Source organism: Thamnophis sirtalis, unplaced genomic scaffold (genome assembly GCF_051295495.1).
Source record: "Thamnophis sirtalis isolate CommonGarterSnake01/CBP01778 unplaced genomic scaffold, rThaSir2_p1.2 scaffold_14, whole genome shotgun sequence".
NCBI lineage: Eukaryota > Metazoa > Chordata > Lepidosauria > Squamata > Natricidae > Thamnophis > Thamnophis sirtalis.
Window position 1 is genome coordinate 24,003,380 of NW_028261394.1, and position 27,900 is coordinate 24,031,279.

General features: G+C 49.5%; 1 protein-coding gene across 1 annotated transcript; it reads left to right on the forward strand.

Moving 5' to 3' along the window:
* The first annotated feature begins 11,749 nt into the window (after positions 1-11,749).
* On the forward strand, positions 11,750-27,636 carry HSD11B2 (hydroxysteroid 11-beta dehydrogenase 2). Its single transcript, XM_014069849.2, has 5 exons — positions 11,750-12,128; positions 22,487-22,699; positions 23,254-23,439; positions 23,991-24,128; positions 26,642-27,636. The coding sequence occupies exons 1-5, from the start codon at positions 11,864-11,866 to the stop codon at positions 27,001-27,003; spliced, it is 1,164 nt and encodes a 387-aa protein (XP_013925324.2). The 5' UTR covers positions 11,750-11,863; the 3' UTR covers positions 27,004-27,636.
* The last annotated feature ends 264 nt before the right edge of the window (positions 27,637-27,900 follow it).

The window sequence follows — 27,900 nt, forward strand, 5'->3', positions numbered from 1 at the left end:
CAGAGGCTTGGAACTTCTTACATAAGGCAAGCTCTGTCCTCAGGTTTAAGCTTATCAGCAGCATCACCCGACACTATGGTCGAAGAGGTTGCCAATGCTGCCCAGGGGCATCCACGGTGGGAACCCAAAGAGCCTGTGCAAAAGCCTGATCTATATTATAGAAATGACGGTTGTTACTCCCTGGACTGGGGAATGCCGAAGGCCGTGCCCACTGCTTCTTCGCAACTTCCAGAAAGAGAGGGGGCGCTGGGACCTCTTTCTTATCGGAAGACGTAGCAGAAAACATGGCCTGATCTGGGTCCCGAAGCTTGGGAGCCCCTGGAGTGCCACTCCCCTAATTTAGTGGCCGCCCTAGCCTTATGCAGGAGTATTTAGAAATGCAAAGGAGCAAACAGGCCCGGAAAGGCCAGGGGTTCAGGAGGAAGAGCTTCCTCATCCTCAGAGAAATCCACCTCACGCTGGGCCTCCTCCCCCATGACAGACCCCTCGCTGACCACGGAGGGGGAGCATGGCCTGAAAGCCTCCTAGGAAGAAGCTCTATTGCTAGAGTGCCTGACCTGAGACCTCTCATGAGGTTTCCTATGGCCTTAAGTGTGAGACCCCCGTTGTTTCAACCCAGAGACTATGCCCTTGGTGATGGCTGAGGCAATAAGCCTCCTGATGCTATCTGGAAGAAGATCCAGATCATCCAGATCTCTTCAGTTGGCCATGTGACTCAGCCCCGAGGGGCCAGAGTACAGGAAGATAATACTGAGAGGTGCCCTCAAATGGGTTCTTCATAACATCCCCGACTTCCCTGGGAGATGGAGGGGGGAAGGTGAAACCTCCTGCCTAGAGTGCCTGGAAGGCCTAGCAGGGAACCCTAGAGAAGAAGAAGGGCTGAAGCCTCTGGCTGGTGATCTTGATCTGTGTAATGGGCTGGACCTGCTGGCACAAGTCCCAGCAGCTTCCTGCTCTCGAGTTGTTGCCCTTGAAGGGCGTTGGGCAGCCAGGAATTTGGAAATCACTGTCCTGGTCTGGGGCCTGGGATTGCTCTCCTCCGCCCCTGAGTGTCTCTAAGGTGATCCTGGCCCATCCTCAGCCCTGGCAGCCACCATTGTACACATGGTCCGATGCCGCTGCTGCAAACCACTGCAAACCTTCAGGCGCTGCGGCTACAGAAGCCTCAACTGTTCCCGGCTTCAAAACTGGCTCCCCTGGCCTCGATTAGTGGCCGTGATGCTGGGGAGCCGCTCCGGCAATTGGTGCCACTCTCAAGATGGCCACCGCCTCATGGCAATCCTCAGACACTCAAAATGGCCACCACCACTCAAATCACACTAACACGATCACAGCGTGCCTCCTCATGCCACAAACAAGCCGCTGAGCCTCTCGCCAGAGTAGCCACTCCTGAAAGGCTGCAAATCGGAGCCTGCCAGCCCCGAATTAACAGGGACAGGGCAGCACTCCGTGTGGCAAGTGGGGTGGAACAGATCCGGCTCTCCACCCCCTCCAGGTGACAACGGAAGAATGGCTGCTTTAATAGCCAGCAGCTCACAATTTAGAATTTAGATTAGCCAATTATCCAATCATAAACTAAAGTTCACTAAGTTTCCTCAAGCAGGAGCCAAAACACAGCCTGCTTGGACCAAAGACTGAAGGAAACTGGGGAGCCAAGGGAAAGAAGAAGAAATTCCCTCAGTCTCTGGACCAATCAGGCTGTGTTGATATCCCTTGCATAGCCCCTCCTACATCACACACTGGAAAAGTAAAGAGAAATTTCCTGACAGTGAGAACAATTAACCAATGGAATAGTTTGGTGGCAGAGTTGTAGATGCTGCATCACTGGAGGTTTTCAAAAACAGACTGGACAACCATTTGTCTCCTGTGTTGAACAGGAATTTAGACTAGAAGGTGTGCGAGGCCCCTTCCAGCCCCAGGATTCTATGTTCTTCTCCTTTTGAATTATAAACCAATTCTTGCTATAACAACTTCTAAAGAAATGATTGTCTTGAGAACTCATCCTTCTCCAGCCATTCCTGTAAGTCAGATTTCCAGCCATTCTGGTAGATTAAGAGGCCCAAGCAGTGACTGACCAAGAATATTGGCTTTTTTCAAGGAAGAGATGTTTGTAAAAACTGAGAAGGATGAGCTTTACATGGACATCACCCAATTCTTACTGCAAAAGGGGACTGGAGGAACTCGGGGAGGGGACCTCAGCTGTAGCATTGGCCATCTCTTCATGGAGAGGCCAGAGCAAAGGGAGTGAACTAGAAGAGGCTTTCCCAACCTTTCTGGCTTTGCAGACCAGTGAGGGGGAGGGGATGGTTCTGGATGAGGGGTGGGCCTGGTACTGGGTTGCAGGCTGGGGAGCCCTGAGCTAAAACACTACTGGTTGATTTTAAAAGCTTTATTTTTGTAATATAGGTGCCCCAGCCTCACTTCCTCAGGCAGTGAAATTATTATCTTGGGGAATGTGGAGCTAAACATGAGGAGGCTTCAACTTACTTCTCCCCCCCATTTTTTTTTAATAGATGAGACTGCATTCTCTCAGGTTGACTGTTGGCTCACTCCAGGGTCATAGGCCAGGGTAGCCATTCATCTGATCATTCATTTCTATGACCCTTCCATTACAGTAGATGATCTTACAAGAATCTTATCAGAGAAATGTTCTCAAAAATTCTCCTACCCTTCATATCTTACCTCAAAACCTTTTGCATCTTGATACAGCTTTGCAATGCATTCCTTTCAGTTCCAGCCTCGCTGCAACTTGTTAACCATTTATTGTCTGGCTGGTAACTCTTTCAGTAATAGCTGCTCTGCCTCAAGGCCAATTGTTGTTTTATAAATATCTGGATCATTTTAAGAACTGCTGGAAGGTTTAAGAAGATGAGTTCAGATCATCAGGACCAGATGGATCACACCCCAAGATTCTGAAGAAACTGGCAGACGTGATCTCAGAACCATTGAGCCATGTCTTTCAAAGATCCTGGAGCACTGGAAACTGCCAGAGGACTGGAAAAGAACTGATGTCGTTCATATCTTCAAAACAAGGGAAAAAGTAGATCCAGGAAACTACAGATCAATCAGTCTGACATCAGTATCTGGGAAGATCCTGGAAAAGATAATCAAGCAATGAATCTCAAACACCTAGAGTCAAACAAAATAATAACCAGAAGCTAATATGGATTTGTCAAAAATAGATCTTGCCAGATAAATCTTATTGCATTCATTGTCAACATGACTAAATTAGTGGACCAGAGAAATGCTGTGGATAGAATTTATTTGGACTTCGATATGGCATTTGATAAAATTGACCACAGCCTATTTACTTGATAAGATAGGAAAATGTGGGTTAGACAGCATCACCACCAGATGGATTTGTAACTGGCTGACCAATTGCACCCAGCATGTAGTCCTTAATGGACCTGCATCTACATGGAGGGAAGTATGCAATGGGGTACCCCGAGGCTCTGTCTTGCTGATGATGGACGCAGATAGTTGGGGGCAAGAGGCTGACTCTGCAAACCACTTGGAGAGGGCTAGAAAGCACTGTGAAGCGGTATAGAAGCTATGACTATCAGGGATTATATTGACTTCTACTCCAGGCTTAGCTTGTTCTCGCCCAATCACTTTGCACTTTGCAGATTTGGAAGGCAAAAAGAGATTGGGGCAGAATCCCAATAAAACCAAATTACTGTTCATTCCAAAGCCATTTCTGCACCAGCTCTGAAAGAATTCCTTCCTATGAAGGGGCACGTCCATGATTTGGGAATCTTTCGTATGGCTTCTGTTGGTAAGCCGATGGCAGTCATGGCTTGAGAGGTCCTCACCCAGCCTTCTGGCCCCTAAGGCTTCCCTCCAAGTCATGAATGAATTCATTCAGCCAACTGTGAGTTCATTTAACTGTGAGTAGGACAATGTATCTTACATTGGCTATTTTATGTAGAGAAAATCACGCCTAGTTTCAGAGTTTATCAAAATGGGTCTTTTCTTTGGATCTTTCTGAGGACTGGGCATGGAAATTGCAATGACAGGCAACAGTGCCACTGGTCTAGTAGAAGCCAACATGCCCTTTCCTTTGGGATCGAATGCTTGCTGATCTTGTAAGGTTTGCTTACCATGCAGTTTGAAAATGTTAGGATAAGCCTTCGAGTTGGATTGAAGAATGGTGTCTTTGTGAATAAGAAAAGGCAGGTCTTTGGGAAGGGAACTATGATTCTGTTTGCAACAGAACCGTATGCAACTCTGGGAAGTCCTACTTGGAACTTTCCTTGGGTCGATGTAAAACCATTTGGGTGCAGTTGCAAATCAACCGCATTGCGCTCCTGCCCAGCCTAGGTTTATTAGTCTGGATATTGTGAGATTTGGTTTATATGGAGTTCAAGATATGCTACATCCATAGCAATCGCCTAATCTATAAGTAAGTCATCGTGCCAGCCATCAAGAGAAAACTTTGAACTGCTGGTAATGGAAGCTTTCTTCTCTAAATGCTTCCAGGCAGTGCCTTGCCCAGTATAGACAGGAAACCATCGCGTCTCCTTTCTGAATATCGGGGTTCTCTTCTCCTCCCCCCTTGCAGGCCCTTTTTTTGCCAGCTCCTTCAAGTGCCACGAGACAGACTTTTGCTGAGCTTGCAGAGCCCAATCCATGCCAGGCAGCCAGGTGGGCTCTGGCTCCCCCCTTATCAGTCCTGATCTGGGCTGCCTCCTTTTTCTCAGCCATCTGGGGAGGAACCATGGAGGCCTTCCCAGGCCTTTCCCTTCCTTCCACCTGAGCCATGCTGGACTTTGGGTTCCCTGCTCCTTAGTCCTCCCAGATGCCAAGACTACAATTTGGCCTCCTCCCCATCAGCTGCCCACTCAGCGTTTTGTTCTTCCTCACAAGGAGGCCTTGAGCTGGCACTTCCAGCCTTTTGCTTCCACGTCCCCTATCCTGGCTTTTTCCCTTCAGATTTCTAGCCATGACCTGATTCCCAAATGTCCCTGCATTCATCCAAGCCAAGTTCTGGCTCTTCTCTTTCCCTCATTTCCCTCCGAGATGACTTGTGGTTCCCTTACCCTCCTGCCTAGCGGCTTTGACATCATTTGGGGGGGTGTTGGGCTGTTCCACCCTAAAAGAGCCTTTGGCAACCTATAAAGTTTATTTCCTTGTCTATGCAATTGGCATTTGCTCCATACAAAATTACATTTTACAGTTTTCTTTTATTGCTAATAAAAAAGTAAATAATTTTGTTTCCTGTTGCCATTAAATACAGAAAGATTGCAATCTGGCTGGGGATGGCGGGGAGGCCAAAGGTGAACTCCTCCCAAGTGATAATTGTGGGCAAGTCTGTGTGCATTGTGGAGTGATGAATGGCAATGCCCCTCTTCACACACAACACACTGATCTGGGTCAAAGAGCAGGGAAATGTTCTGTGGGAACACCAGATGGGAGAGGTTTACTCCAAGAAGCCCCCACCATGTACAGGAGACAAATAACTCCACCCCAGTAGGCCTGCTGCTGCAGGGAAGTCCTAGCCAGCCGAATGGCCCAGCTCACTCGGGAGAGGAAGAGGCTGGAAAAAAGCAGATGTGTTGTCCCAAAAAAGACTCCAGTTCCAAAATGCAACTGGACTTTCTTGGTTTTTTATTTGAAAATGTTTCGCTTCAGAACTGAAGAACCTTCTTGGATGAGTAGTGAAATGTTTCCAAAGAAAAAAACCAAGAAAATCCAGTTGCCTTTGGGACAACCATGACCTGGAGGATTGAGAACCTCCATAGGGAAGCAGGCTGGTTCTCAACAGAACTCACAGCCAACCCGTCTCTGAAGCCTTCGTTGGCTGCAGTGGCCAAGCCATGCCACTGCCCAGCGCATGGCAAAGAGTCTTGCTGTCCTCATGTGCCCTGGAGAAAAGTCCATTTCCTCTTCCCTGCCACAGGCCTTTTGGGATGCCTTCCGCTCAGCTGGCACCCAATTCCTCTCCTTGGGATTTCGCCTCCAAGCTGGTCACCCACCTTTGTTGGTGTACTCAGCACTCGCTCCAGTTCCTCAGCATCCTTCTTCTTATACCGGACAAGCAGAACTGGACACAATATCCAACCATGACCACCTTCTCAATACTGTATTGGGCGGCATAGAAATTTAATAAATGAAATGACTGTATCTCTGTTGCTGCGTCCAAAACTGCATTGGCTCTTTTGGCCACTACAACACACCTCTGCTCCGTTAGGACACTCAGCGCTCCCTCCCAAGTGACACTGCCAAGGCCGATCTCCACTGCTTCTGCCACACACAGGGCCCAGTAGAGAAATCCACCGAATGCCAGTGCATCTCTTCCTTCATGGGGACACAGTGACTATGGTTGTTCAGCCCAACGGTAAACTCATCTGGTAGTGAGACCGTTCATCCTAGCTCCACTTTATCAAGATGAAGGGTGTGATCTACTTTATAAAACAACTTACTGAAACCCATCCTCAGTATTCTCTTGCTCTGCTAAACTAATCACATTGTCAGAGAAAGCAATAATATACATTTTTAAGAATTATAATAATGACATCTGCCAGTTCCTTTAACTCTGGGGTGTTCTACGTCTGATCCTGAGGACGTGATACAGGGCAGCTAAGTGTTCTCTCACCACTTCCTCAACAATGTTGATTTGCATTTCTCTTTTGCAACCCACTCCCAGTTCAGGATGATGCCATCTTTTCAGATTCAAGATATTGTCTGATTATCTGCTTTTGCTAATCTGCTCTGTGCTCTCCATTTTTTAAATTTATCCCTTTTGTTTCTCAATTTCCAGTTTCATCAGCTGTCTCCCATTTTTCCTCTTTGATATTATTTGGATCTTAATTATCTTTTTTTTAAATGTCCAACCCTGCTGAACTATTTATCACTTCAAAATTTCCATTCATGAAATGGAAATCATTTACTTACGGAAATTGTCTCTCTTGAAAATTGGAATGCTAACCTGACTACCTTGATTCACCCAAATGTTATTAATATGGGAAATATTGTTAGATACAAAGACATTCTGAATGAAAAGGGGGAACTGAAAATGAAAGAGGAGTGAGCAAGGGATTAATATAACATTGGTATGCACAGGTGCAGATATGTTCTAGATATAAGAAAGACACAAAATCACAGGGTTTTTATAAAGAACCAACAGAACTAGATAAAATTCTAAAAGGAACAGAAGAAAGATTAATAAAGAAACTGTAAATTATTTACTGGGTGAAAATTAGCAGAGGAACAAGTAAAGGAGACAATGATAGCATGGGCGAAAAATTTTGGTTATACGATAGAACTAGATGAATGGCAGAAATGGTGGGACAGGAATTATAAATTAACGATGTCAACTGCATATAAAGAGAATTTATATAAGATGTTTTATAGATGGCATCTTCCACTGGTGAGGTTGGCAAAGATGTTTAAAAACAAATCAGCTAAATGTTGGAAGTGCCACCAGATACCTGGACATTATTATCATGTGGACATATGGAGAAGCAAAGAACTATTGGACAAAAATAAATATATGATGGTAAAGGATGATAAAACAACGTACTGAGTGTAAACCAGAAATATTTTGAAATGAATAAATTACCACTAGCAATTAAGGAGAAGGAACAAATTGATTATCATGATATGGGAAGCCTCTTACCAATGGTTAGAAAATAAAGAAGAAAATTGGAAATAAAGGAAGAAAACAAGGAGAAAAACAGAAGATACATTAAGATAGAGATAAGAATAAAATGGCAACTGATAACACGAGTATAATGAGAATAATTATGTTTAATGTTATTGTATTTTTATTAGAAGATACAGTATATTATGAAGGAAATGAAGACTTACATATGGTATAATTGTTCAATGTATATAATTTTTGGAAGGTTGTTGCAAAGAAATATTTATACCCAGATGACACACTGCTTAAGGGGAGATGAAAATGGAAAATCAATAAAAAAAACTTTTTAAAAAAAGAAAATTTCTCCTTGGTTCTAGATTGGATTTTCCACTGATAAGTTTTCATCTGTTACTTCTTGACCGGCACTAAGGCGCTTTGGAAAGCAGACCGACCTCCTCTGGGGCAGCCCCTCCAATATTGGAAGACCGCTATCAAGTCAGCCCTGGTCCTTCCCTCAGACACGTGGCTGGGAAAACAGTTGAAGCCATGTGGTGGCCTACTGTGGTCCATTTTAAAGTCCTAATTTTATGGCAGCAAGGGTGGTGGAACCATTTTTCTCTCCACCTTTTAACATCTCAGCAGGCAGGTCAGGCAGGTGGGTACAGCAATAAATCATTCTAGGAACACAAAACACACATCGTGTGACTCAAGGGAGAGGCTCTGATAAGTTGCTTTTATTGCAGATGTAAATCAGCTGATGATAAAGATCAGCTACTGCAGAATACACTAATCATATTCTATTTATTTGTCATCTCCAAGGCTTCCACTTACACATATTTCCAGTTCTTACATAGTAAGAAATTAGTAAGAAGTTTCAGCCTACATTTTGGATGCAGCTCCAAAGTTTTAATTGTGGTTTTGAGGGCTCCAGCCTTCACCATTAGTGGTGGACCTTCTTCGGGTAGACAGGAACTGCCTTTATCTGGAGGCAGTTTGGGTGAACCCTTTGTTCATTCTGACTTGAATTCTAGACTGAGGCACCTTGGATCATGTTTCAGCCTTTTGAAAAAGGCTTCAATTTGACTTCTATAGTCAGTGGCACTTGATAATCTTTGGAGAGGCAAGATTTGGGTGGTGGAGCTTTCTGCTCCCAAAGCTCTCTCTGTGGTCAGAGCCAGGGAGGCTCCCGAGAGTATTTCTATGGCTCTTCCTAGAATAGGCTTCAATGAGAATGGTGAGATTGACCTTAAAGAACTCTATCAGGCAGATTTGGAATAGTTAACAGTAAAAGGAAATCAGGCCGCCAAAGAACACGGTGGCTAGACACTATCAAAGCTGCACCAGCCAGACCACAGAACAATGAAGAAGCAGTGCAAGATCGGAAGATGGGCAGAGACCGGGCCCATAGAATTGCCAAGAGTCGGACATGACTGAATGGATAACATGCAGATGGCACTGAGCCAGTCCTGAGTGTTCTGTTCTTAAGTAGAAGCACATCAATCCACTTTCCCTCCAAGAAGACACAGAGTCATTTGCCTAAATTCCAGTCTGCTTTAATGCTTAGTTCTGAGTGGAAATGGCGCTATTTGCCCAGGGGAATTGTTTTGGTTGGCAACTGGCCCGAAGAGTTCTATTCTGCTTGTTTCTGCCGGGCCTCTGAGCCCCTTTTTAGCGTATGGCATTGTTCTGGACCATCTGGCCATGAGGTGCGCAGATGGTCCTCCTTTGTGGCCATTCCAAAAGGAAGACTTGACATCTTGGTTGTGGTCCTCTGAATGTTGTTTAATCTCGCACATTGTTTGTTGCAAGAAACCACTGGAGAGATCTGGCTAGCTCAGAAAGTGGCTGCTCAGCCTTCAAAGGGGCCAGATAGAACAGTGGTAGTCAGCCTGGTCCCTACCGCCCACTAGTAGGCGTTCCAGCTTTCATGGTGGGCAGTAGGGGTTTGCTGTAACTCTGCTTTATAAATTTTATAAAGTAAAGTTACTTCCCTACTTTATGAATCACCATTACTGTGAAACGTGGAAGCAAATTTTACTACTAACAGAGATACAAAAGTGGGCAGTAGGTATAAAAAGGTTGACTATCCCTGAGATAGAAGAAACTGTGAACCCCCGTTATCACCATTACTGGCTGGTTTCAAGGTAAACTTTCACGTGTTGCTTTGGACCCACAAAGTAGAAAACCGTTTGGGGTATCTATGAGCAGAAGGGCCCCCATTTCCTGCAAGTGCTGGATTTTCTGGAGAAACCCTTCTCTGGAATGGGATGTGCAATTGTTGAGACTCAGAGAAGACTGTTTCATTGCCCACTCTTGCTTGGAGTTCCTTCTAGGGTAACTCTTCTGGCCCTTCAGGTAGGAGCCTCCCCAAGTAAGTTGTTTGGTCCTTACAACTGACAACCGGCCAACACTTTTATTTATTGAATGTTGATTTTAAGCATTACCCGAAGTAAAGAATAGACGTCAGTGATGACTGTGATGATAAAGATCTCCCCTTCAGGCCATTCTGCACAAGGGCAGTTGGAGAGCTTGCTCCAGGAGTAATTTGGCCCAGACTCTGCCTCAAAACATGGGCGAAATTAGGGAACATTTCCTGGCAGAAAATTGTTTGCAGCACTTGTGCCCAATGTCGGTAGCAGGAGATAGAACATCTCATAAGCAGCACCCTCTTTCTGGAACCTCCAGCGCAGTCAAGTGGAATTTCAGGCCAGAGGGGTGACTAGCTTCCACTTTGCTGGCATACACAGGTTGGGTCTATCCATGCCAGATACTACCGGGCAGGAAGCGCAAGAATTACTATCAAGCGGCTGTGTGGGGAGGGTCCTAGAGAAAGCATAGAAGTTGATCAGCCTGATAAGACACAAGTGGCTCTTTCCCCTCTTTGCTATCAAGGGGAATCAGATCCATGAAGGCTGGACCTGGGGATCCAAGATCCAGTTGATGAGGACAGCGCAGGAGCCAATGGTGATCTCAGACGTGATATTCTGCAATTGTCACTGGATCCTCCTGCAATATTTTAATATTTACCTGTTAATTACTGCCCCGGGACGTTCTTCTTTTGACGGGCAGAGAATGACTGCAGTTTCTCCCTTGTGCATCTTCTGGCAGCCTCAGTCACAGCATGGAGGCCAGCAAAGATCGCTTGCCTGGGGGCTCAGCTGCCTGTCTCTCGGGAGGCTGGAGCCCTGGTTGTGGGAAGGTAGCAGCTGCTGCTCTCGTGTGCAGGGGGGGCAAATAGTGCAGCTGCTGGACAAAGGCCTCTTTAGGCCACCTGCAGTTAGGGGCTCCTCTGGCCACCCACAGCCTCTTCCTCAGGCAGGGGGGGAGGAGAGAAGGGCTTGACCACTGCTCACATCAGACTTAAAATGCGGGAGGGGGAAAAGACTGTCTTCCTCTTGGCAGCACAGCCCATTGAGTGACACCCGGCTGCCCTTCCCCATGAAGGCCCCTGCTAAGGCTGGGGCCCCTGCCACACTTCCAGGGAAGAAGTGCCTCCAGACCCCAGTGGGAATGCAGGGAAGGCATCCTGAGTGGGCTGGGGGGTGGGTGCATGTGTGTGTGTGGTACAACTATCCCACCAGCCCCTTGGATACAGCTTCCCCCTCCCCCCCTTCATGCAGGGAAGAGGGGCTGCTGAAGGACAATGGCGTTGCTGCTGCTGCTGCTGCCTTTGGGCTCCGGCCTGCTCCTCCCACCTTCTCAGGCCGGGAAGCTCTTCTGCCCCCCCCCCCACAGTCTCCTCCCCAAGGGGCGAGGAAAAGGGGCCGCCACCCACCCCTCACTTGAGGGCCTCTCAGCCTTGAGGGGGGGAGTTGGGGCCACTTTTAGCAATTCCACCCGCGCGCACAAGAACCGCAAAGGGGAAGCCGCCCTTCCCTCTTCGCCCTCCCCACCCGTCGCAGAGGAGGCGAAGGCCCGACTGGCCCTCCCGCTGCGCCCGGCCTCTTGCGGCTCCTGAGGAGCAGCGCTTCGCGGGCAGCGGGGAGCTTCGCAGGGCAGCGGCTGAAGCCCTCGGCGGAGCCCGGACCCTTCTGCGTCCCCCACCCGGAGAGGCCTTCAACTTCTCCCATTGGCAGCAGGGCAGGGCAGCTCCGCCCTCCGCCTCTTTTTTACAACTCATGTGCCGCTTGCCTCCTCACTCTGCCGGGCGAGGCGCGCTCGGGACACCCGGCGCGACCGCCGCCTGCCTTTTGTTTGCCGCCGCCCGAGCGGGCCGCCTGCCTCCTCGCGCAGCCCCGGCCTCCGGTCCCTCCTCCCGGCCGGCTTCCCGCCCTGCCCCGCATGGAGCTGGGCTGGGCGTGCAGCCTCTCGGTGTGGCTGCTCTTCCTGGGCAGCCTGGCGCTGCGGCTCCTGCGCGCGGACCTGCTGCTCAGCCGGTTGCTGCTGCTGCGGGTCGGGCTGCTGGCCGTCCTGCAGGCGCTGGGCCAGGCCGTCCTGCCGCTGCCGCTCAGCGCCGCCCTCACGGGGGCTGCCTGCTGGCTCGTCTCGGCCAGCACCGCCCGGCGGAAGCGGATCCCCGTCGGAGGCAAAGCGGTGGTGGTGACAGGTGAGTCGGTGGATCCGCGGCGGACCCTTCGGGGGTGGTGGAGCTCGCTGGGGCCACAGTCGCTCGGGCCGAGCCGGTGGCCCAGAGAGCTCGGCTGCATACTCGGCTGGGCGGGGCGGCCTCGTCTGCTCCGAGACTGCACGGCGGGCCGGGCGGGGCGGGGGCCTGGCGAGCGAGGGGCCCCTGGCCCTCTCCATCCTTCCCGCTCGGGGCCGGCCGCATCAGGACCGAGCCTGGTCTCCGCGCTCCTATCCTCTTCGGGACGGAGATGCTGGCGCCGGCAAGGCGCACTCGCTGCCCAGAAATGCGCGCTTATCTCCCGCCGGCCTAGAAGGGGCCCCTCTGCCGCGGGGACCGAGCGGGGCCGCGAGAGCAGCCGGGGGCTGCGGGCAAAACGGACCCAGCGTCCTTTCCGACGGAGAGACCGCCCAGACGCCGCCCTCCTCCCGCGGCGAGACGGCGCTTGCGAGCCTCGTCCTGGGCGGACGGCGGAGGCGAAGTCAGAGGTCGGCGTCCCCCCCCCCCGCCCAAAGCCCCCGCCCGAGCGCTGAGAGTCTGGCAGGAGGCGACCTAGCGCGGGGCTCGCCCCGCCAGATCGACTTTGGTGCCGCAGCGGCGGCAGCAGCCGGGACGTGGCGGGTGGAAGCCGGATCCTGCGCGGCTCCTTCGGGGAAAGGTCAGGCGCGCCCCGGGGCCAGGATGCAAGAACGCGGGACCGGAGAGCGGGCGGGCGGCCCTGATGCCGGCTCCACGACGCCCCGCAAGTCGGCTGGAGGAGGAGCAGCGGCCGGGCAGCCCCGGCGGCGGATGCGCGCGAGGATCTGGGGCTGGCGGAAGCCGCGGACAGGCTGAGTCCTAGTTAAAGGCGTCCTTTCCAGGAGGGCTGCCCAGCAAAGTCCTGGGGGAAAACAAGGCACGGAGTGGGAGGGATCTGGCTAGGAATGCAGCCGAGAGAAAGGCGGTCTTAAGACCCCCATCCTGAGGGCTGCCTTGTCTCCACCTGTGGGGACCCCCACACCTTACATGGGAGGGACTGGTGGGCCCTGATGGGTCATGCCCAGGGTTGCCCCTGCTTTGCTCCCTCAAATGAGCCTCTCCTCCAGGAAACCGGTGGGAAAGAGAACAGGCACCACTTGAGGAAGGACACCTGCTTTCTCCAGAAGAATTTGCAGACTAGCTATTTTTATAAACCGATTCTCCATCCAGCTGCAGGTGGTTTCAATGTTGACATCAGCTGGTGGGGGCTCAGGTGCAGCCTTTCTGAATGAGAACAAGTCTGGGATGGTGACCAAACTGAGGAACAGTTTGGTTGGTGGGAAAATTATAGTTGCTAATCCTGCTGAAAAATGATGACTACTAACTCTGCCAAAAATGTGAGTCTTGCTTGAAAAAGAAGCATTCCAATAAGTGAATCCTGGATTTCAGTTGAGTGGCTGCTCAGGGGAGCCCCATTTGAATCCTTCCAGATAAACGGTTGCTTGGCCTCACTTGAGCCAAGGAAAAGAAGCTCCTCTCCTCTATGGGCCACGAGTTCCCTGCCAAAGGAAGTTTTTCTAGGATTCATGCAGGATATAGCAATAGCAATAGCAGTAGACTTATATACCGCTTCATAGGCCTTTCAGGCCTCTCTAAGCGGTTTACAGAGAGTCAGCATATTGCCCCCAACAATCTGGGTCCTCATTTTACCCACCTCGGAAGGATGGAAGGCTGAGTCAACCCTGAGCCGGTGAGATTTGAACCGCTGACCTGCTGATCTAGCAGTAGCCTGCAGTGCTGCATTTAACCACTGCGCCACCTTCCTGTAAGTTAGATGCTACTATTTGCTCTTGATTCTGGAGTGAGAGTGAGCAGGTCCTGGGCTTCATCTGACTTTTCTGATACTTCCACAATGTTATATTATTCTGCTCCCCCCTCAGTCATATTTCTCAGAAATATACAGCAGCCCCAGCTTCCCTTCGGAGGGCTTTCCAGGCCCCCGGATAGTTTACGTTGCCTTCCTCTGAGTCCTAATTTCTCAATATGCAATATGCCTAAATGTAGACAAGTCAGGTTCTACATTTAGGCAAGGAAAACAAAATGCCCAGGTACAGTATATGGGGTACCTTGCTCAATATTGGTGACTGTGAGAGGGATCTTGGAGTCCTAGTGGACAACCATTTAAATAGGAGCCAGCAGTGTGCTGTAGCTGCCAAAAAAGCCAACACAGTTCTGGGCTGCATAAACAGAGGGATAGAAGGGTTAATACCACTTTATAAAGCCTTGGTAAGACCACACTTGGAATACTGCATCCAATTTTTGTTGCCACAATGTAAAAGAAGATGTTGAGACTCTAAAAAGAGTGCAGAGAAGAGCAACAAAGTTGATTAGGGGGCTGGAGAATGGTATGAAGAACGATTGGAGGAACTGGGCATGGCTAGTCTATTGAAGAGAAGGACTAGGATATGATAGCAGTGTTCCAATATCTCAGGAGTTGCCACAAAGAAGAGGGAGTGAAGCTATTCTCCAAGGCACCTGAGGGTAGAACAAGAAGCAATGGGTGGGAACTAATCCAGGAGAGAAGCAACTTAGAACTAAGGAGAAATTTCCTGAGTTAGAACAATCAATCACTGGAACAACTTGCCTCCAGAAGTTGTGAATGCTCAAACACTGGAAGTTTTTAAGAAGATGTTAAACAATCATTTGTCTGAAGTGGTGTAGGGTTTCCTGCATAGGCAGGGGGTTGGACTAGAAGACCTCCAAGGTTCCTTCCAACTCTGTTATTCTATTCTAATATCCTTCTGCACGCTACACTACATGACTGGAGACAGGGCTCAAGATGGGATGTGACCAAACCAGAATGGTAGTAGTCCTCAGATTATGACTGGTTACTTAGGGAAGTCATCAAATCAGTCATCTGGGTATCTCGATTTATAACTACCATGACATACAATGAAAATTCTGGGTTCTATGATAAATTGAGGACTACTTACTGCAATTAGTTCTTGTGATTTGGAAATGATGCTTCTACTCATGTAGCCTAAAATTGTTTTTTTTTTAAAAAAATCACATCCCTAGACTGGCTCATTTTCAGCAATTAACTACAATTCCAAGATGACATTCACAAATATTATGATCTGCCTAGTAGAGAAATCCAGGCTCCATTCAGTAAACATCAGTTGCTTCCAGTTAAAAGGCTGTCCTGCCATTGTATCTGCTTAGCTGGCAGGACAGTTATAGAAGGCTTCTGAACCCGTCACAGCTGACTCCTTGACTGCCAGTTTTGGTGAACTTTTAAAGAGTTAATTTTATTATGTTTTTATGCATCTTTTACATCTTTCCTATAGGGAGACTCTGGGCAATTTACAGATTATGATTATTATTGTTGCTGTCACAGATTATTATTGCTCCTGACCATGGGATTAGAAGATGGGTATAGTAATCCCGGCATCAGGAGATGTTACATATTACTTAGGGATGCTTCCTGTTCTTGCTGTTTGGAGGAGAATTTAGAATTGTCAGATTGAGCTTTCACAGTTTAAGGGATATGATCAAGATTGAAGGATTGCCTATGTCCTTGTGGGGAGCAGAATCAAGCTTAAAATCATAGAACCAGAGGCCTGGAAGGGACTTTGGAGGTCTTCTAGTCCAATCCCCAGCCCAGGGCAGGAGTCCTTATTCCATCCCAGACAAATGGTTGCCCAATTTTTTCTTGAAGACCTCCAAAGGGGGTGAAACTGCAACTCCAGGAGGTGAGCTGTTCTATTGGTTCATTGTTCTCTTTATTGTTCATATTCCTCCTTAGTTCTCGGTTGCTTCTCTCCTTGATAAGTTTCCATCTATTACTTCTTGTCTTGCCCTCAGATGCTTTGGACAATAGGGTTCCCTGTGACAGCCCCAAGTATTGGAAGATAGCTATCATGTCCCCCTATCCTTCTCTTTGTTAGATTAGACATGCCCAGTTCCCTTAACCGTTCTGCATATGTTTTAAGCCTCCAGCCTCCTAATCATCTTCTCTGCCCTCTTTTTTGTATCATGATGACCAAAACTGGATCAGTATTCCAAGTGTGGCCTCACTGGTGTAATGTAGAGCAGGGCTATCACTTCCCATGATCTTGATGTTGTCCTTTTGTTGATGCAGCCCAAGACTGCATTGGTCTTTTGGGCAGCTGACATTGGATAAAATCATTCCAGAATACTTTGGACTGGGAGAAAAAAGCAGTTCAGTAAATAAAACTAGATTGCTCACTGGAAGCACTTCATAATGCAGCTAAAGTTAATGCCAAGCAAGAGCCTGAGAGGAAGCTCCGAGGCTGGCTAGATACCTCTTGCCACTGATGACACAAGCAGGACTTTACAGAATTTAGAGAAATCGTTGTACACAGACAATCCTGGCCAAACATTGTCCGTCCAGTCACAAAGAGTTGCAAGAGACTAACAAGCTCCTCCCCCATTGCAACCAAAGAATAGAGAGATGCTGCCAAGGGCACTTTGGAGCTAAAAAGGTTCCATGAGGTTTAGTGCAGAGGAGAAGTTTAGAGGGTGGTGAGTCCCCCTCCCCTTTGGCCCAAGGTCCCCTGCCTCTGGGCCAGGATTAGGTCTTCTGACTGTGGCTCCTTGCTTTGGTCACTACAGATGACAATCGCTTAATTCCTACATCGCTTCATAGGTCTCTGAATGGGGAGATCAAGAATGCCTTCAGCTATCCTTAGATGAAATTATATTAGCTACTGAGATTGTTCTTTTTTCATTTCATCTTTCATGTTCCTTCTAATGTGAAGATTCACATTCTCAGATTTCAGTGAGGACATTGGAGCTATCATTGGAGTCTGGGGCAGGAGCTCTTCCCTCCTGCACCATGTGGGAAATTTTAGCAGAGAGAAGCATCACTAGCCACCTCCAGGGCTCTCTGACTCGAGCCCATTGCAGATGCCTTGCTTGAAATATGGCAGAGGAGTCTCGGGATTTTCTAGGATATTAGTCGTGCGATTAAATGTTATACCCTCCAAAGTGGCTTGTTAAAAGACATGACTAAGGGTCTGATGATTGTCTGACTGCAGAGTCGCTTAGCCAGCTTGACGCGCCAGTTGCCCTGCCTTTCCTTGTTCCACATGTGAGTGCAAGAAAAGCAGGAAGGCCGTGCCATGGACTTGGGAAGCCCTGCTGCCCTTCTGGTGGGCAGGGAGGGAATTCCCCGCCCTCCAGGAGGACCTGGAGAAGCAGCTGTTCTTTTCAGCACCAAGGAGAGCTGCAGGGAGAGAGTCTGTTCCAGCAGAGGGAGGGGGCCGAGATGGAGCCTTTGGGGATCCCTTCCTGGGTACCACAGTCCCCACCTAGGATCAAGGTTCACTCTTCCTGGGCGTGGGTGTGTCTGTTGAGCAGCAGATAGTGGAGCAGGAGGGAGATGACCCTCAGGTTCCTTGCCGTATTTGGGGTGACCGCCACTCCTCCATCTATGGCCAGGAGTTTGAGTTCCTGAGACTTTCCAGGCAACAACTCGGATGCAGCAGAGATTTGCCTGGTGGAAATCATTTCAACTGCGAGGCTTCCCTACTCAGTCCCTAACCGCCTCTTCTCTAAATCATTGAAGCTGAAGCAGAGAAGCCGTTGCAGCTTTGGGGCGAAGGAGTCTGGTGACGCCATTAACGGAAATAGTGTGTATGTTTTATCAGGTAAAACACTCCTAATTATGTCTTCTCCCACGAGAAAATCTGATTTCTGAATGAATCCTTGCAGAACTTATCTTAACTTTTTTCCTGCAGTTTCCAGGCAAAACAGAATCGCCAAATGTCAAAACAATATAAAACGCATTATGAGTTGGGACTACAGCTTAGAGAGTAGTCACATGGTTGTATTTGTATTTTATTATTTGTATGCCGCCCTTCTCCGGGAGGACTCAGGGCAGCGAACAATTCAAGGGGGGGAAAAGGGGGAACATAAAAGACAAAATACAAATAATAAAAGTAGACAACAGTCGCACAACCATACATGTCGAGAGGGGAGGGAACTCATCACCCCCAGGCTGTCGGCAAAGCCAGGTTTTGATGGCTTTTCAGAAGGCCTGGAGAGAGGTGAGGGTCCGAATCCCTGCGGGGAGTTCATTCCAGAGGGTTCCTGGGAGAGGATTCTCAGAGAATGGAAGAACATCTCAGGTGCCCTCCTACTGGGTTCCCCCAAAAATAAGACCCAGACCTATTTATTTTGGGGCTCCAAAATAAGCACTGGGCTTTATTTTGGGGGACACCCCCAAAAATAAACCCTAGTGCTTATTTTGGAGCCCAAAAGAAAATAAGTCTAGGTCTTATTTTCAGGGAAACACAGAAGGAGGGCACCTGAGATGTTCTCCCCTTCTCTAAAATTCTTCTCTCAGGAACCATGTGATTACGTGGGAGGTTCACTTCTGCTTGCTTGTGGCAGCTCAGGAGGCTGTGCAGTGCGGGGAGGTGGAGCTGCCCTACGCACCCTGCACCGGCTTACCTCAGAGCCCCCGCAGCCAGGGCATCCATGCCCTGACATTTGCCTTGCCTCATGCCCGCGGCACCATCACATCACTCGGCCTCCTGCTCGGTTGCAGCCACATGAGCAAGCAGAAGTGAGTTGGCAGCCATGCACGGTCCTGCTGGATGGAGTTGCTGGAGCAGCCGCCATGAGGCAAGGTAAATGTCAGGGCATGGATGGCACATGGGGCAACTCCATCCCACCTCGCTTCATGAATGCAGCACCACAAGCAACCGGATGGAATGGGTGGTTGGGCGGGCGGCTGTGCAGGTGCTTAAGTAGACTTATTTTGGGGGTGTGTCTTATATTGGGTGCAGGTGCAAAAATATAGCTCTTATTTTTGGGGAAACACGGCAATATGGCTGAAGGAGGACCTGACAGGAAGCCCCTCTGACCTTATCCCAGTCCCTCTACGCAGCTGGTGCTTGTTAAGATTGTTCCAGCCAGGGACGCTTGCAAGGATGACTTCCACACCAATGAGAAAGAATATATGTAAAAGGTCTCAGGATTTTGAATCTATTGATACCTCGCTAGAAGCAAAGGAAGCAAAATTTGATGTGGTAGGAGAAACTGGTGAAAGAAAGAAAAATGCTCAAAAATGGGCCAGATCCAGTCTGGGAGTGCAGGAGAAATAATTCTTCAGAAACTACCTGAGGACGAATGGGCCTGACTGTCCCAGCTCAAGCCTCCCTCCCAGTCACCACGGCCCCCGAGCAGCCCCCCCTTTTCTATAGGAACATCAATCCTGCATACAGATAACACCCCCCCCCCCTAGAAATGCACAATATCCTTGGTTCCAGAGAAGAAAATGAGCAAGACCTCTGCCCATAAAGTGGTTGATGCCCATTTTCCTGTTCTCCCTTCCTTGTTTCTGTGGGGGGGGGGTCTCCCCTTCTTAAAATGCAAACCCAGAACATGATACCAAAGGTCTACCTGACAGGTGACCAGGGAGGAAAGGCGATTCTCTTGAACCCGAGGCTCTGTTAAGGATCCCAGTTGCCTTTTTTGGAACTGCGTCACATCTCCCACCCCCCAAAAACCTTCTGGCTCCTCAGAAGGTTGCAGGAGGTTTCCCCAGGACGGAGCTCCAGAATCTCAGCAGCTTTTGATCCCATCAGTCCTGGCATCCTTCTGGGTGGGCTCAGGAGATGTGGAGGCCCTGAGGGGCTCAGTGTGGCTGTGAAGAAGGGGTTGTGTGGCGATTTCGCCTTTTCCTCCAAGACAGGAAAAAAGATGGACAAAGCTGTGAGGAAAATATGGGAAGTTGCTGTTTGAAAGAACATTGTTTTCTGTGCAGAAGCATTGTGCGATTTCTGCCTTACTAGAAAATCCTACGGCATTCCGGGTTTTTTTCTGGATACATCGGCTAGATTCACAGAATATGGTAAATTATACCCAGGTGAACAAAATACAACTGCTGACTTCACATTCCAGGCCATTCCCGAACAAAGCAACCATGCACTGACCCACGGAATTGGCCAAGTCAAAGGCTGTGCTTCCACAACACGCTGAGTCAGGAATTGCCAGGCAGTTGGGGTCAAGCACACAATTGTTGGGTGGAGTCAGAGGGCCCACAGGGGGCCCCTTCCAGCCACCCGAAGAGAAGCTGAGTGCGGGGCTGGAGGCCATGCGGGCCTTGGCTCTTCCATGGTTCTGATGGTGATCTGGAGGAAGGAATGGTGGTCAGATTTGTCAGTGACATGTATACTCTAGAGAAGTGATTAAGTATCTAGGAGAGAAGGAGAAGATTCAGATCTGGACATGCTTGAACAATGAGCCAAAATGAGCAAAAAGAAACTTAGCTGGATGGGAGGCATCTGGGAAGACCACTAAAGGCATAAAAGAAGGAGTGGGGGACACTGGCCTGGCAGTAGCACCTGCCTGGGCATTCTAGGCAGTCACCAGTAGGACATGGATCAGTAGTGAGATGCAGCAGCTAGAAAGGCAAACTTGCTTTGGGATGCATAAACGGGAGCCCCGTCCCCCTCGGCTGCTTTGACCAGGGCCCCCTCAGGATGACAGTTCAATTACGAGCCCTGCGGTGCAAATCAAGAGCGACCAACGGGTGTCAGGGCAGTGAAGGGGAAGAAGGCAGTGAGGAGCCTGGAGGGCTTCCCACAAGGAACAATGGAAGATCTGGATGTGTTTGGTGGAAGAAGAGACAATGGAAGGGGAAGGCTTCACATGTCACTGGCCAAGTACCCAAAAGGCTCTTGCAGATTTGCACCAAGCAGCAGGTGAAATGAGATGATTTCTGATGTGAAGCCTAAAACTTCAGTAGAAGCATTATTTCACAACCTCTTTTGTTCCAACAAACTTAACAGAACAATTAATACATGCATATACATGTACTGGAAATGTGTTGCATCATTAAAATTTAATAGAGAAAAGGCCTAGACACATCTACCCCAAGTGAAGGAGCTCCAGAAAGAACAAATTACTTTAAGATCATCTCCCTTCTTTTGTCAGAGAAAGAATGACCCAGCTCAGGTGTTGACAGGTATGCAGGAATCTAAAGCATCTGCCTGTCTAGCAGCCTCTTTAGAAATGCCACTGCCAGAGCAGAGAAATAATCCTTTGGTGTTCGAAGGCTGCCCCGGGTTACCTACCTCCTCAGAAGCCTCTGGGGCAGTTGAAGGAGCGTCCTTGGGGGCTGGCTAATGTCCACCATTAGCTGGGTGGCCTCACAGGGTTCGTTCTGCAAGGCCATCAGACTGACCTTCCGGAGAGAAAACAGTTAAAATGCAGAGATGACCCAGGTGGGTTCAGGGAGAGGGCCTCTCGCTTGCTCCAGATTCAAACACGGGATCATGGGGGCCAGTAAACTCAGACGCTGCTACAAATGGAAGTTTGGATGAAGAAAGCCTGGAGGTAGTCAGCATTATCTGCACAGGAATCCAGGCAGAGTGGAATCCTGCTAGAGAACAGACACCCGCTTAGGCATGCAGGCTTATTGATGTTGGTTTGCTCTCCCGTCACTGCCTGCTTTGGGGGCAGATTATTGCAAAGGTCAAAGCACTGGCTCTTCCTTTCGTCTGGAGCTCAGGGGTGGTCCCTGCTTGGCCAAGGAGAGAAAAGTTCCCCTGGGCTGGCCAGGCTGGTTTTGTGCCCTTTGGGTGGAAATGTTGGGCCGAGGGAGTGGCAGCCGATGTGCACACAAGCGCGCAGCAGCCTCCGTTGGCAGCTGGCCGGCAGCTGTTAATGGTTAATGTTGCCATAAATCTGCGGAGAGGGAAGCTCTATCACCATACCTATCAGAGGGGGAAAGAACATCCTGTTCCTTGCTCGCCCCAGATTGTTTTCATTCCTCCCCCTTTCTCCCCCGCTTGGCGTGAGAAAGTCCTCCCCTCCTCGCCCTTCTGGGGAGGAGTCCCCCCCTTCCCTCCGCCATTTCCTTCACTCGTGTGAGGCAGCCTCTCCTCTCCTGGGCTCCGTGTTCCTCTCACCTCATGTTCGCCAAGGCCCACTAAGCAAGAGCTCTTAGTGATCCTATACAGATACATTCCATGGGGGGCCCAAATACTGTTTTTAAATTCCCAATATTCTCTGTGGAAAAGTTAAGCATGCTGTTAATTCTGTTGAAATTAATTCTTAACAAGATTTTTATTGTGACGACCTATTTGGTTTATTTAAATGTTGTCTCCGTTTGACTTGTGATTATTCTTTGTTTACAAATTGTGAAAAAGGAGAGATTCTTGGAAGCCTTAAGGACAAAGCATAAGCCATTGTTTCTTGGCCCCCTCCTTCCCTCCCACATATTCCGAGACCTTTGTGCTTTCATCGTTTCTGTCCTCAAAACAACCACGAGGGGGGGGGGACAGCAAGTGAGGTGGGGCCAGAGGTCTCTGGTCCAGTTCTCCCACCTCTCTCTTCATGCTTCTCAGGATGCGATTCCGGCTTTGGAAAGGCAGCTGCCCAGCATTTGGACAGGCTGGGGCTCACCGTCTATGCCAGTGTGCTGGACCTGAAGAGCTCCGGGGCAGAAGAGCTTCGGCAGACGTGCTCCCCACGGCTGACCCTCCTGGAAATGGACCTTACTAAAGCAGAGGACATTCAGCGAGCCCTGCAGTTCATCAAGGCACAGACCAGAAGGACAGGTAATCTGCCCTCAGCAGCCCCCGGTCTCCGTCTGTTCCCTCTTTCCTAACATGCTGATCCCCAGGGATCCTCTGAGGGGACGAGGATCAGGGAGGCTTCTCCAAGTGGGAAGACGACGACTGGGCTTGAAATGGTCTACAGTCACTGGCCTATAAATGCCGACGGAGAGCACGCCAACCTGGCCTCAGAATTTCCTGTCTCCATTGACCTAATGTGACCTGACCTCATTCCCCCAAGTGCTGATGTCCAAGATCTCTGCCCCTCTTTGCTCTTGGCCTCGTATTTTGCTGCCTCCACCCAGGCCCTGGCCAGCGTGTCTTCCTGGGGGGAGTGGGGTGGATTTGATCTGAAATGTTCTGTGGGCATATTTGTAGCGAGGAGAGCTCTTTTCCCATGGAAGAAGCTGTCAGAAAACAGCCCCTGTCAGGGACCAATGGCTTCCATGGGCTAGACTTCATGTTTGGCTGGGTTTGTGCCCCCCCTCCTTTTGTGCCCCTCTCGGGCTGCAGTGAGCCTTTCCATACGCCCCTCCCTCTTTTGTTCCCACGGGCAGGTCTCTGGGGCCTTGTGAACAATGCTGGGTTCAACGAGACCATTGCCAACGTGGAGCTGACGCCAGTGCCCCATTTCCGCACCTGCATGGAGGTGAACTTCTTTGGGCCCTTGGAGCTGACCAAAGGGCTGCTGCCCCTGCTCCGCTCATCCCGTGGCAGGATCGTCACAGTCAGCAGCCCGGCTGGTAAGAAGCCCCCTCAGAAAAAGGGGCTTGCTCAGGCTGGGCCTACGGGGGAGAGTGGCCACTCAATCACCTGGAAAACAAATGGGGTTTTCTGGTTCTTTAGCAGATCCTTCTGAGGGTTTATCTGCAACTTTGTTCACTAGAAATAGGCGTACCCTCCCCATCCCTGGACTATAGTAGGCTGCCACAGCAACTTGGGATCCTTCTTTGGCCCATGAACAAATCAACCCAGCCTTGCTTTACCTAGCACAGTGGTTCCCAAACTGGCTGGAGAATTCTGGGAGTTGAAGTCCACAAGTCTTAAAGTTGCCAAGTTTGGGAACCACTGACCTAGCACAACACCTGCTTTGCTGCCTTGTGTGAACCGAGGCCTTTGTGCCAAGCCTTGCGCTCTGTGCAACTACAGTTAAAGTTGCTGGCCATTATCCCACTCACTCACCAATAGCAGCAACCGGTGGAGGTCTCTGGGGAAGAGCAGTTGCCACTGGGGCCCTTGGAGGCTTCGGGGTGGCCAACGAGAGGCCTAGCAAGCCTTATTTGTGTTCCCTCAGGCAATATGCCCTACCCCTGCTTGGCCAGCTACGGGACCTCCAAAGCGGCGCTCAGCCTTCTGATGGACACCTTCCACTGTGAACTTGCGCCCTGGGGGATCAGAGTGAGCGTGATTTTTCCAGGGTACTTCAAAACAGGTAAGGCTGACAATACTTGGGTAATGCTGTGCTGTATCCTCCTCCTCCTTGCCATGGTCTATCCGCTGCAGGATGAAAGCCTCTTCCGCGTGTTTCCAACCAATACGGTCCTGGGATTTCCTTTGCCAGTTGGGCCTGCAATATTTGCTGATGTTGTCAATCTGTCTTGTTTTAGGTCTCTTCCGTGGACGCTTTTGATCAAGTGGGATCCATTTTATGGCTGCCTTGGTCCTCCTGCCCGCAGCTCTTCTTGCTATGTGACCGGTCCATTTCCATTTCCCTTCTTTGACTTTCTTGATGGCATCATATATTTTCCTTTGTTCTCTGATCCATGTGCCTTTCTATCTTGTCTTGTGATGCCGAGAGTCTCTCTTTCCATGGCTCTTTGTGCCACTCATAGCTTCTGTATCGATTGTGAGGTTAGTATCCTTGTTTCACTGACATATGTTAGAGCAGGTGGCACAGGCTGAGTTAAAGCTTTTCAAGCATAAGGGGAAATCGTTCTTCAAAATCAGGCTTAGCTTGCCAAATGCCTCCCATTGAATAATTTCCTTTATTGCACCACCTCCCGTTGAGATCTGTACAGTATGTAGTGGTCTACTATATCTAGTTCTTCTCCGGGTACAATTTTCTTTCTTCCTTTAGTGAATTTATGAAAGGTAACCTGGCTCTTGTTATCAGGATTATTTCTAAGCCAAATGGCTCTCCTGCGCCGTGCAGCCCTTGTATGTGTCTTTGTAGCTCTTCTGGGCCTTGTGAGAACATCATCATCTGCACATCTTAAGTGATTGAAATAGAAGCCATTGATTTTTATTCCATCTTTTGTCCAGCCTAGTTTGCAAAATCCGTCTTCAAGGCAGGCTGAGAAAAAGATAGGTGATATTGTATCACCTTGTCATACACCTTGTTAATGTCAGCTGTGTCATGTATGGATATGTGCATTTCTCCCACATATAGAAACTTAGCATATACTTTAAGATCTCTGCTGCTTTCCAATGAGATTTTTCACTGAGATCTTCTGAGCTCAACAATTTTCCTGGAAAGTAAATGCATCTCAGGAATTGGTCCAAGCCAGCCCAGGTCATGCCAAGAGGTCCTTCTCAGTGGACATTTCTCTCTGCATGTTGCATGACTTAGCTACTCCTTTTAGGAGGGGGCTCCCCCGGGGCCTTCCCGTGTGTCCTTGCTGCCCTCCCTTCACTGGTGGCTATTCCAGAAGGCCTGCAACAGAGCTCCAACAGGAGGCGGGTGACCCTCATTGGGGTGGAACCTGCAGCAAGGACTCTGAATGTCTAAATCAGGAGTCTGCAACCTTAAAATTTGAAGAGCCATTTGGACCTTCCACCCAGTCACATGATCCCCCCAGCCACGCCTACTCAGGTTTCTGTAGGAAACAGGTCTGTGTGTGTGTCTTTCTGTGTCTATCATTCCCTTTCTCCCTCTCCCTCTTTCTGTCTCTCTCGCTCTCTCATCTTTCTCCATTTGATCTCTCTCCATCTCTTTGTCTGTCTTTCTCCCTCTTATCTTTCTCCTCTCAGCTTTTTCTCTCATTTCCCTCTAATCTTTCTCCCTTTCTCTCATCTTTCTCCCTCTCCTTCTCTTTCTCCATCTCTCTCATCTCTTTGCCCAGCTCTCTCTCATCTTTCTCTCTCTCTGTGTGTGTGCGCACACACGTGCATGTTCCCTCTTGAACCATTTCCAAAAACAAGCGAGGGTTGGGGTTTTTTGTTTTTTTTTGCTGATGTTCTTTCTTCTTCTTTGGGTGCTTTTTACCATGATTTAAATCAAGAGTCTTTTCATGTTCCCAGATAAATGAAGCTCTTTCATCCCCCTGCTGGGACTCCCTGTCGACTGGCCCCACCCCTCGCCCTTCCACTCACTCCTCCTTCCGGCCCTTGTCGATGCTGCATGTGCCTCGCTCGCTCCGCTCCGAGACATTGGCTTGGCCTGGCTGCGGCTGATGCTCCGCATCCTAATGGGCTCCAGGAAGAGAAGGGGGCGCATTTAGCATGCTTCCCAATGGGGGAGATGGCATCCCCTCTTCCTCCTGGAACCCATTAGGATGCAGAGCATTGGCCATAGCCAGGCTGGCCAGTGTCTTGGGGCGGAGAGCAAGTTGCGCATCTCCCCAAGCGACTGCGGTGTGCACAGCACCAACAAGCACCGGAAAAAGCGCCTGCAAGATGAGGAAAGTACAGGGGCGCTTTGCTCCCGCTCTGGGAGCAAAGTGTCCATATGGAATGAGTCTCCATCTCACCAGCCAGCGGTGGATTTAATCGACAGGGAGCCACAGATGGAGAACAAGAGTCGCATGCGGCTCCATAGCTGCAGGTTGCCAACACCCAGTCTAAATGATGTGAGAATGTCGCATGCTCTACTCTGCTCTCCTTTAAAAATACAAACCAAGGTTCTTGGAAGATGAGGTTTTACATTAGCAACCATCTGTGCACCGGCCTTCTCTGGTGCCTTATGAAAGAGTAACGCTCTCCTCCTCTCTCCCTGATTTACAACAGGTGGCAGCTGTAACCCCGAGTACTGGAAGGAGAGGAAGGACCAGCTCCTTGCAGCTTTACCCGATGACCTTCTGGAAGCCTACGGAGAGGAGTATCTTGAGGAGATCAACAGGCAGTTTGTGGACTTCATGAAGATGGCTGTGGAGGACCTCAGCTCGGTGGTGGACAGCATCACTGACGGCCTTCTTTCCACTAAGCCTCTGCTGAAATATTACCCAGGGAGAGGCTTGTGGCTCATGTACTTCATCCACCATTATCTCCCTCACACAGTCCGGGACCTTTTCCTAAAAACCTTTTTTATCAATCCAAAACCGCCACAGGGATTGTGTCCCAAGGCCTGCCACACACAGCAGCTGTTGTGAGAGCTGCTGGGGATCTTTTGCACCATCGCCAGAGAATCTCTGGAGAATGCTTCCTTTTTATTCCACCTGTGTCCAGCTAACTAGAAGAGGCATTTGTTCCTGTAGAAACAGGGCAGGGCAATTTGCTCAGTCCTGGGTTGCCTCTCACAATGACTTTCCTTGGGGGGATGGGAAGCACGGATGCCCTGGTCCCCTACACAAGGCCCGAGACACCTGGGTGGGGATAGAAGCAGCATCCTTTCTAAACGAAACCTACCTGGACTTTCTCTCTCCCCCCATCCCGTCCCCCAAAATGTGCCAAAGGAGAGGTCAGAAGCTGCTGCTAGCCAAAACAAAGAGCTTCTGGGCATCTCTAGTCAATCATATACCTCCTCAAAAGTTGCCTCAAGGAAACTAAGCTACCTTCTCTTGCCACATGATGTGGCAAGGCCTCAAAGTCGCAGCCTTCGGCTTCTTGATGAACCAACCTCCTCTGTGGCTTGGGCCAGTTCTCCTCTTCCACTGCAGCCCCCATCATTGTGCAGAGACACATCAAGGGGACCTCACCAGTGAGCCAATGGTCTGCCATGTTTTTTTCAAAAGGAGCACAACTGTATTGTTACTTAGTTAAATAAAAAATATTTCATTATTGGATTAGAGGTTATGTTTTACTGGGAACCATCCAGATACTGTTGGGTTCAGGCCAGTGGTTCATGGCTGCAAACCCACCCCCTAAAAAGCCAGATAAACGGTGCCCCCCCCCATTAGCTGGCTCCTCAGAACAAGGCTTTTTCATCCTCTGGAGGCTTCAAGGAAGCGCCTGAAGCCTGGGGGGGGGGCTGTTTTCGCCCTCCCCAGGCTCCTAGAAAGCCTCTGGAGGGCCAAAAAAGGGCACCAAACAGGACCAGTGCCCAATCT

Excerpts from the sequence above, each read along its gene's own strand:
- HSD11B2 (XM_014069849.2), top strand. The coding sequence starts at position 11,864 with ATGGAGCTGGGCTGGGCGTGCAGCCTCTCGGTGTGGCTGCTCTTCCTG. Across the intron at positions 22,700-23,253 it reads GGCACAGACCAGAAGGACAG|GTCTCTGGGGCCTTGTGAAC; the intron begins GTAATCTGCCCT and ends TCCCACGGGCAG. Across the intron at positions 24,129-26,641 it reads TCCAGGGTACTTCAAAACAG|GTGGCAGCTGTAACCCCGAG; the intron begins GTAAGGCTGACA and ends GATTTACAACAG.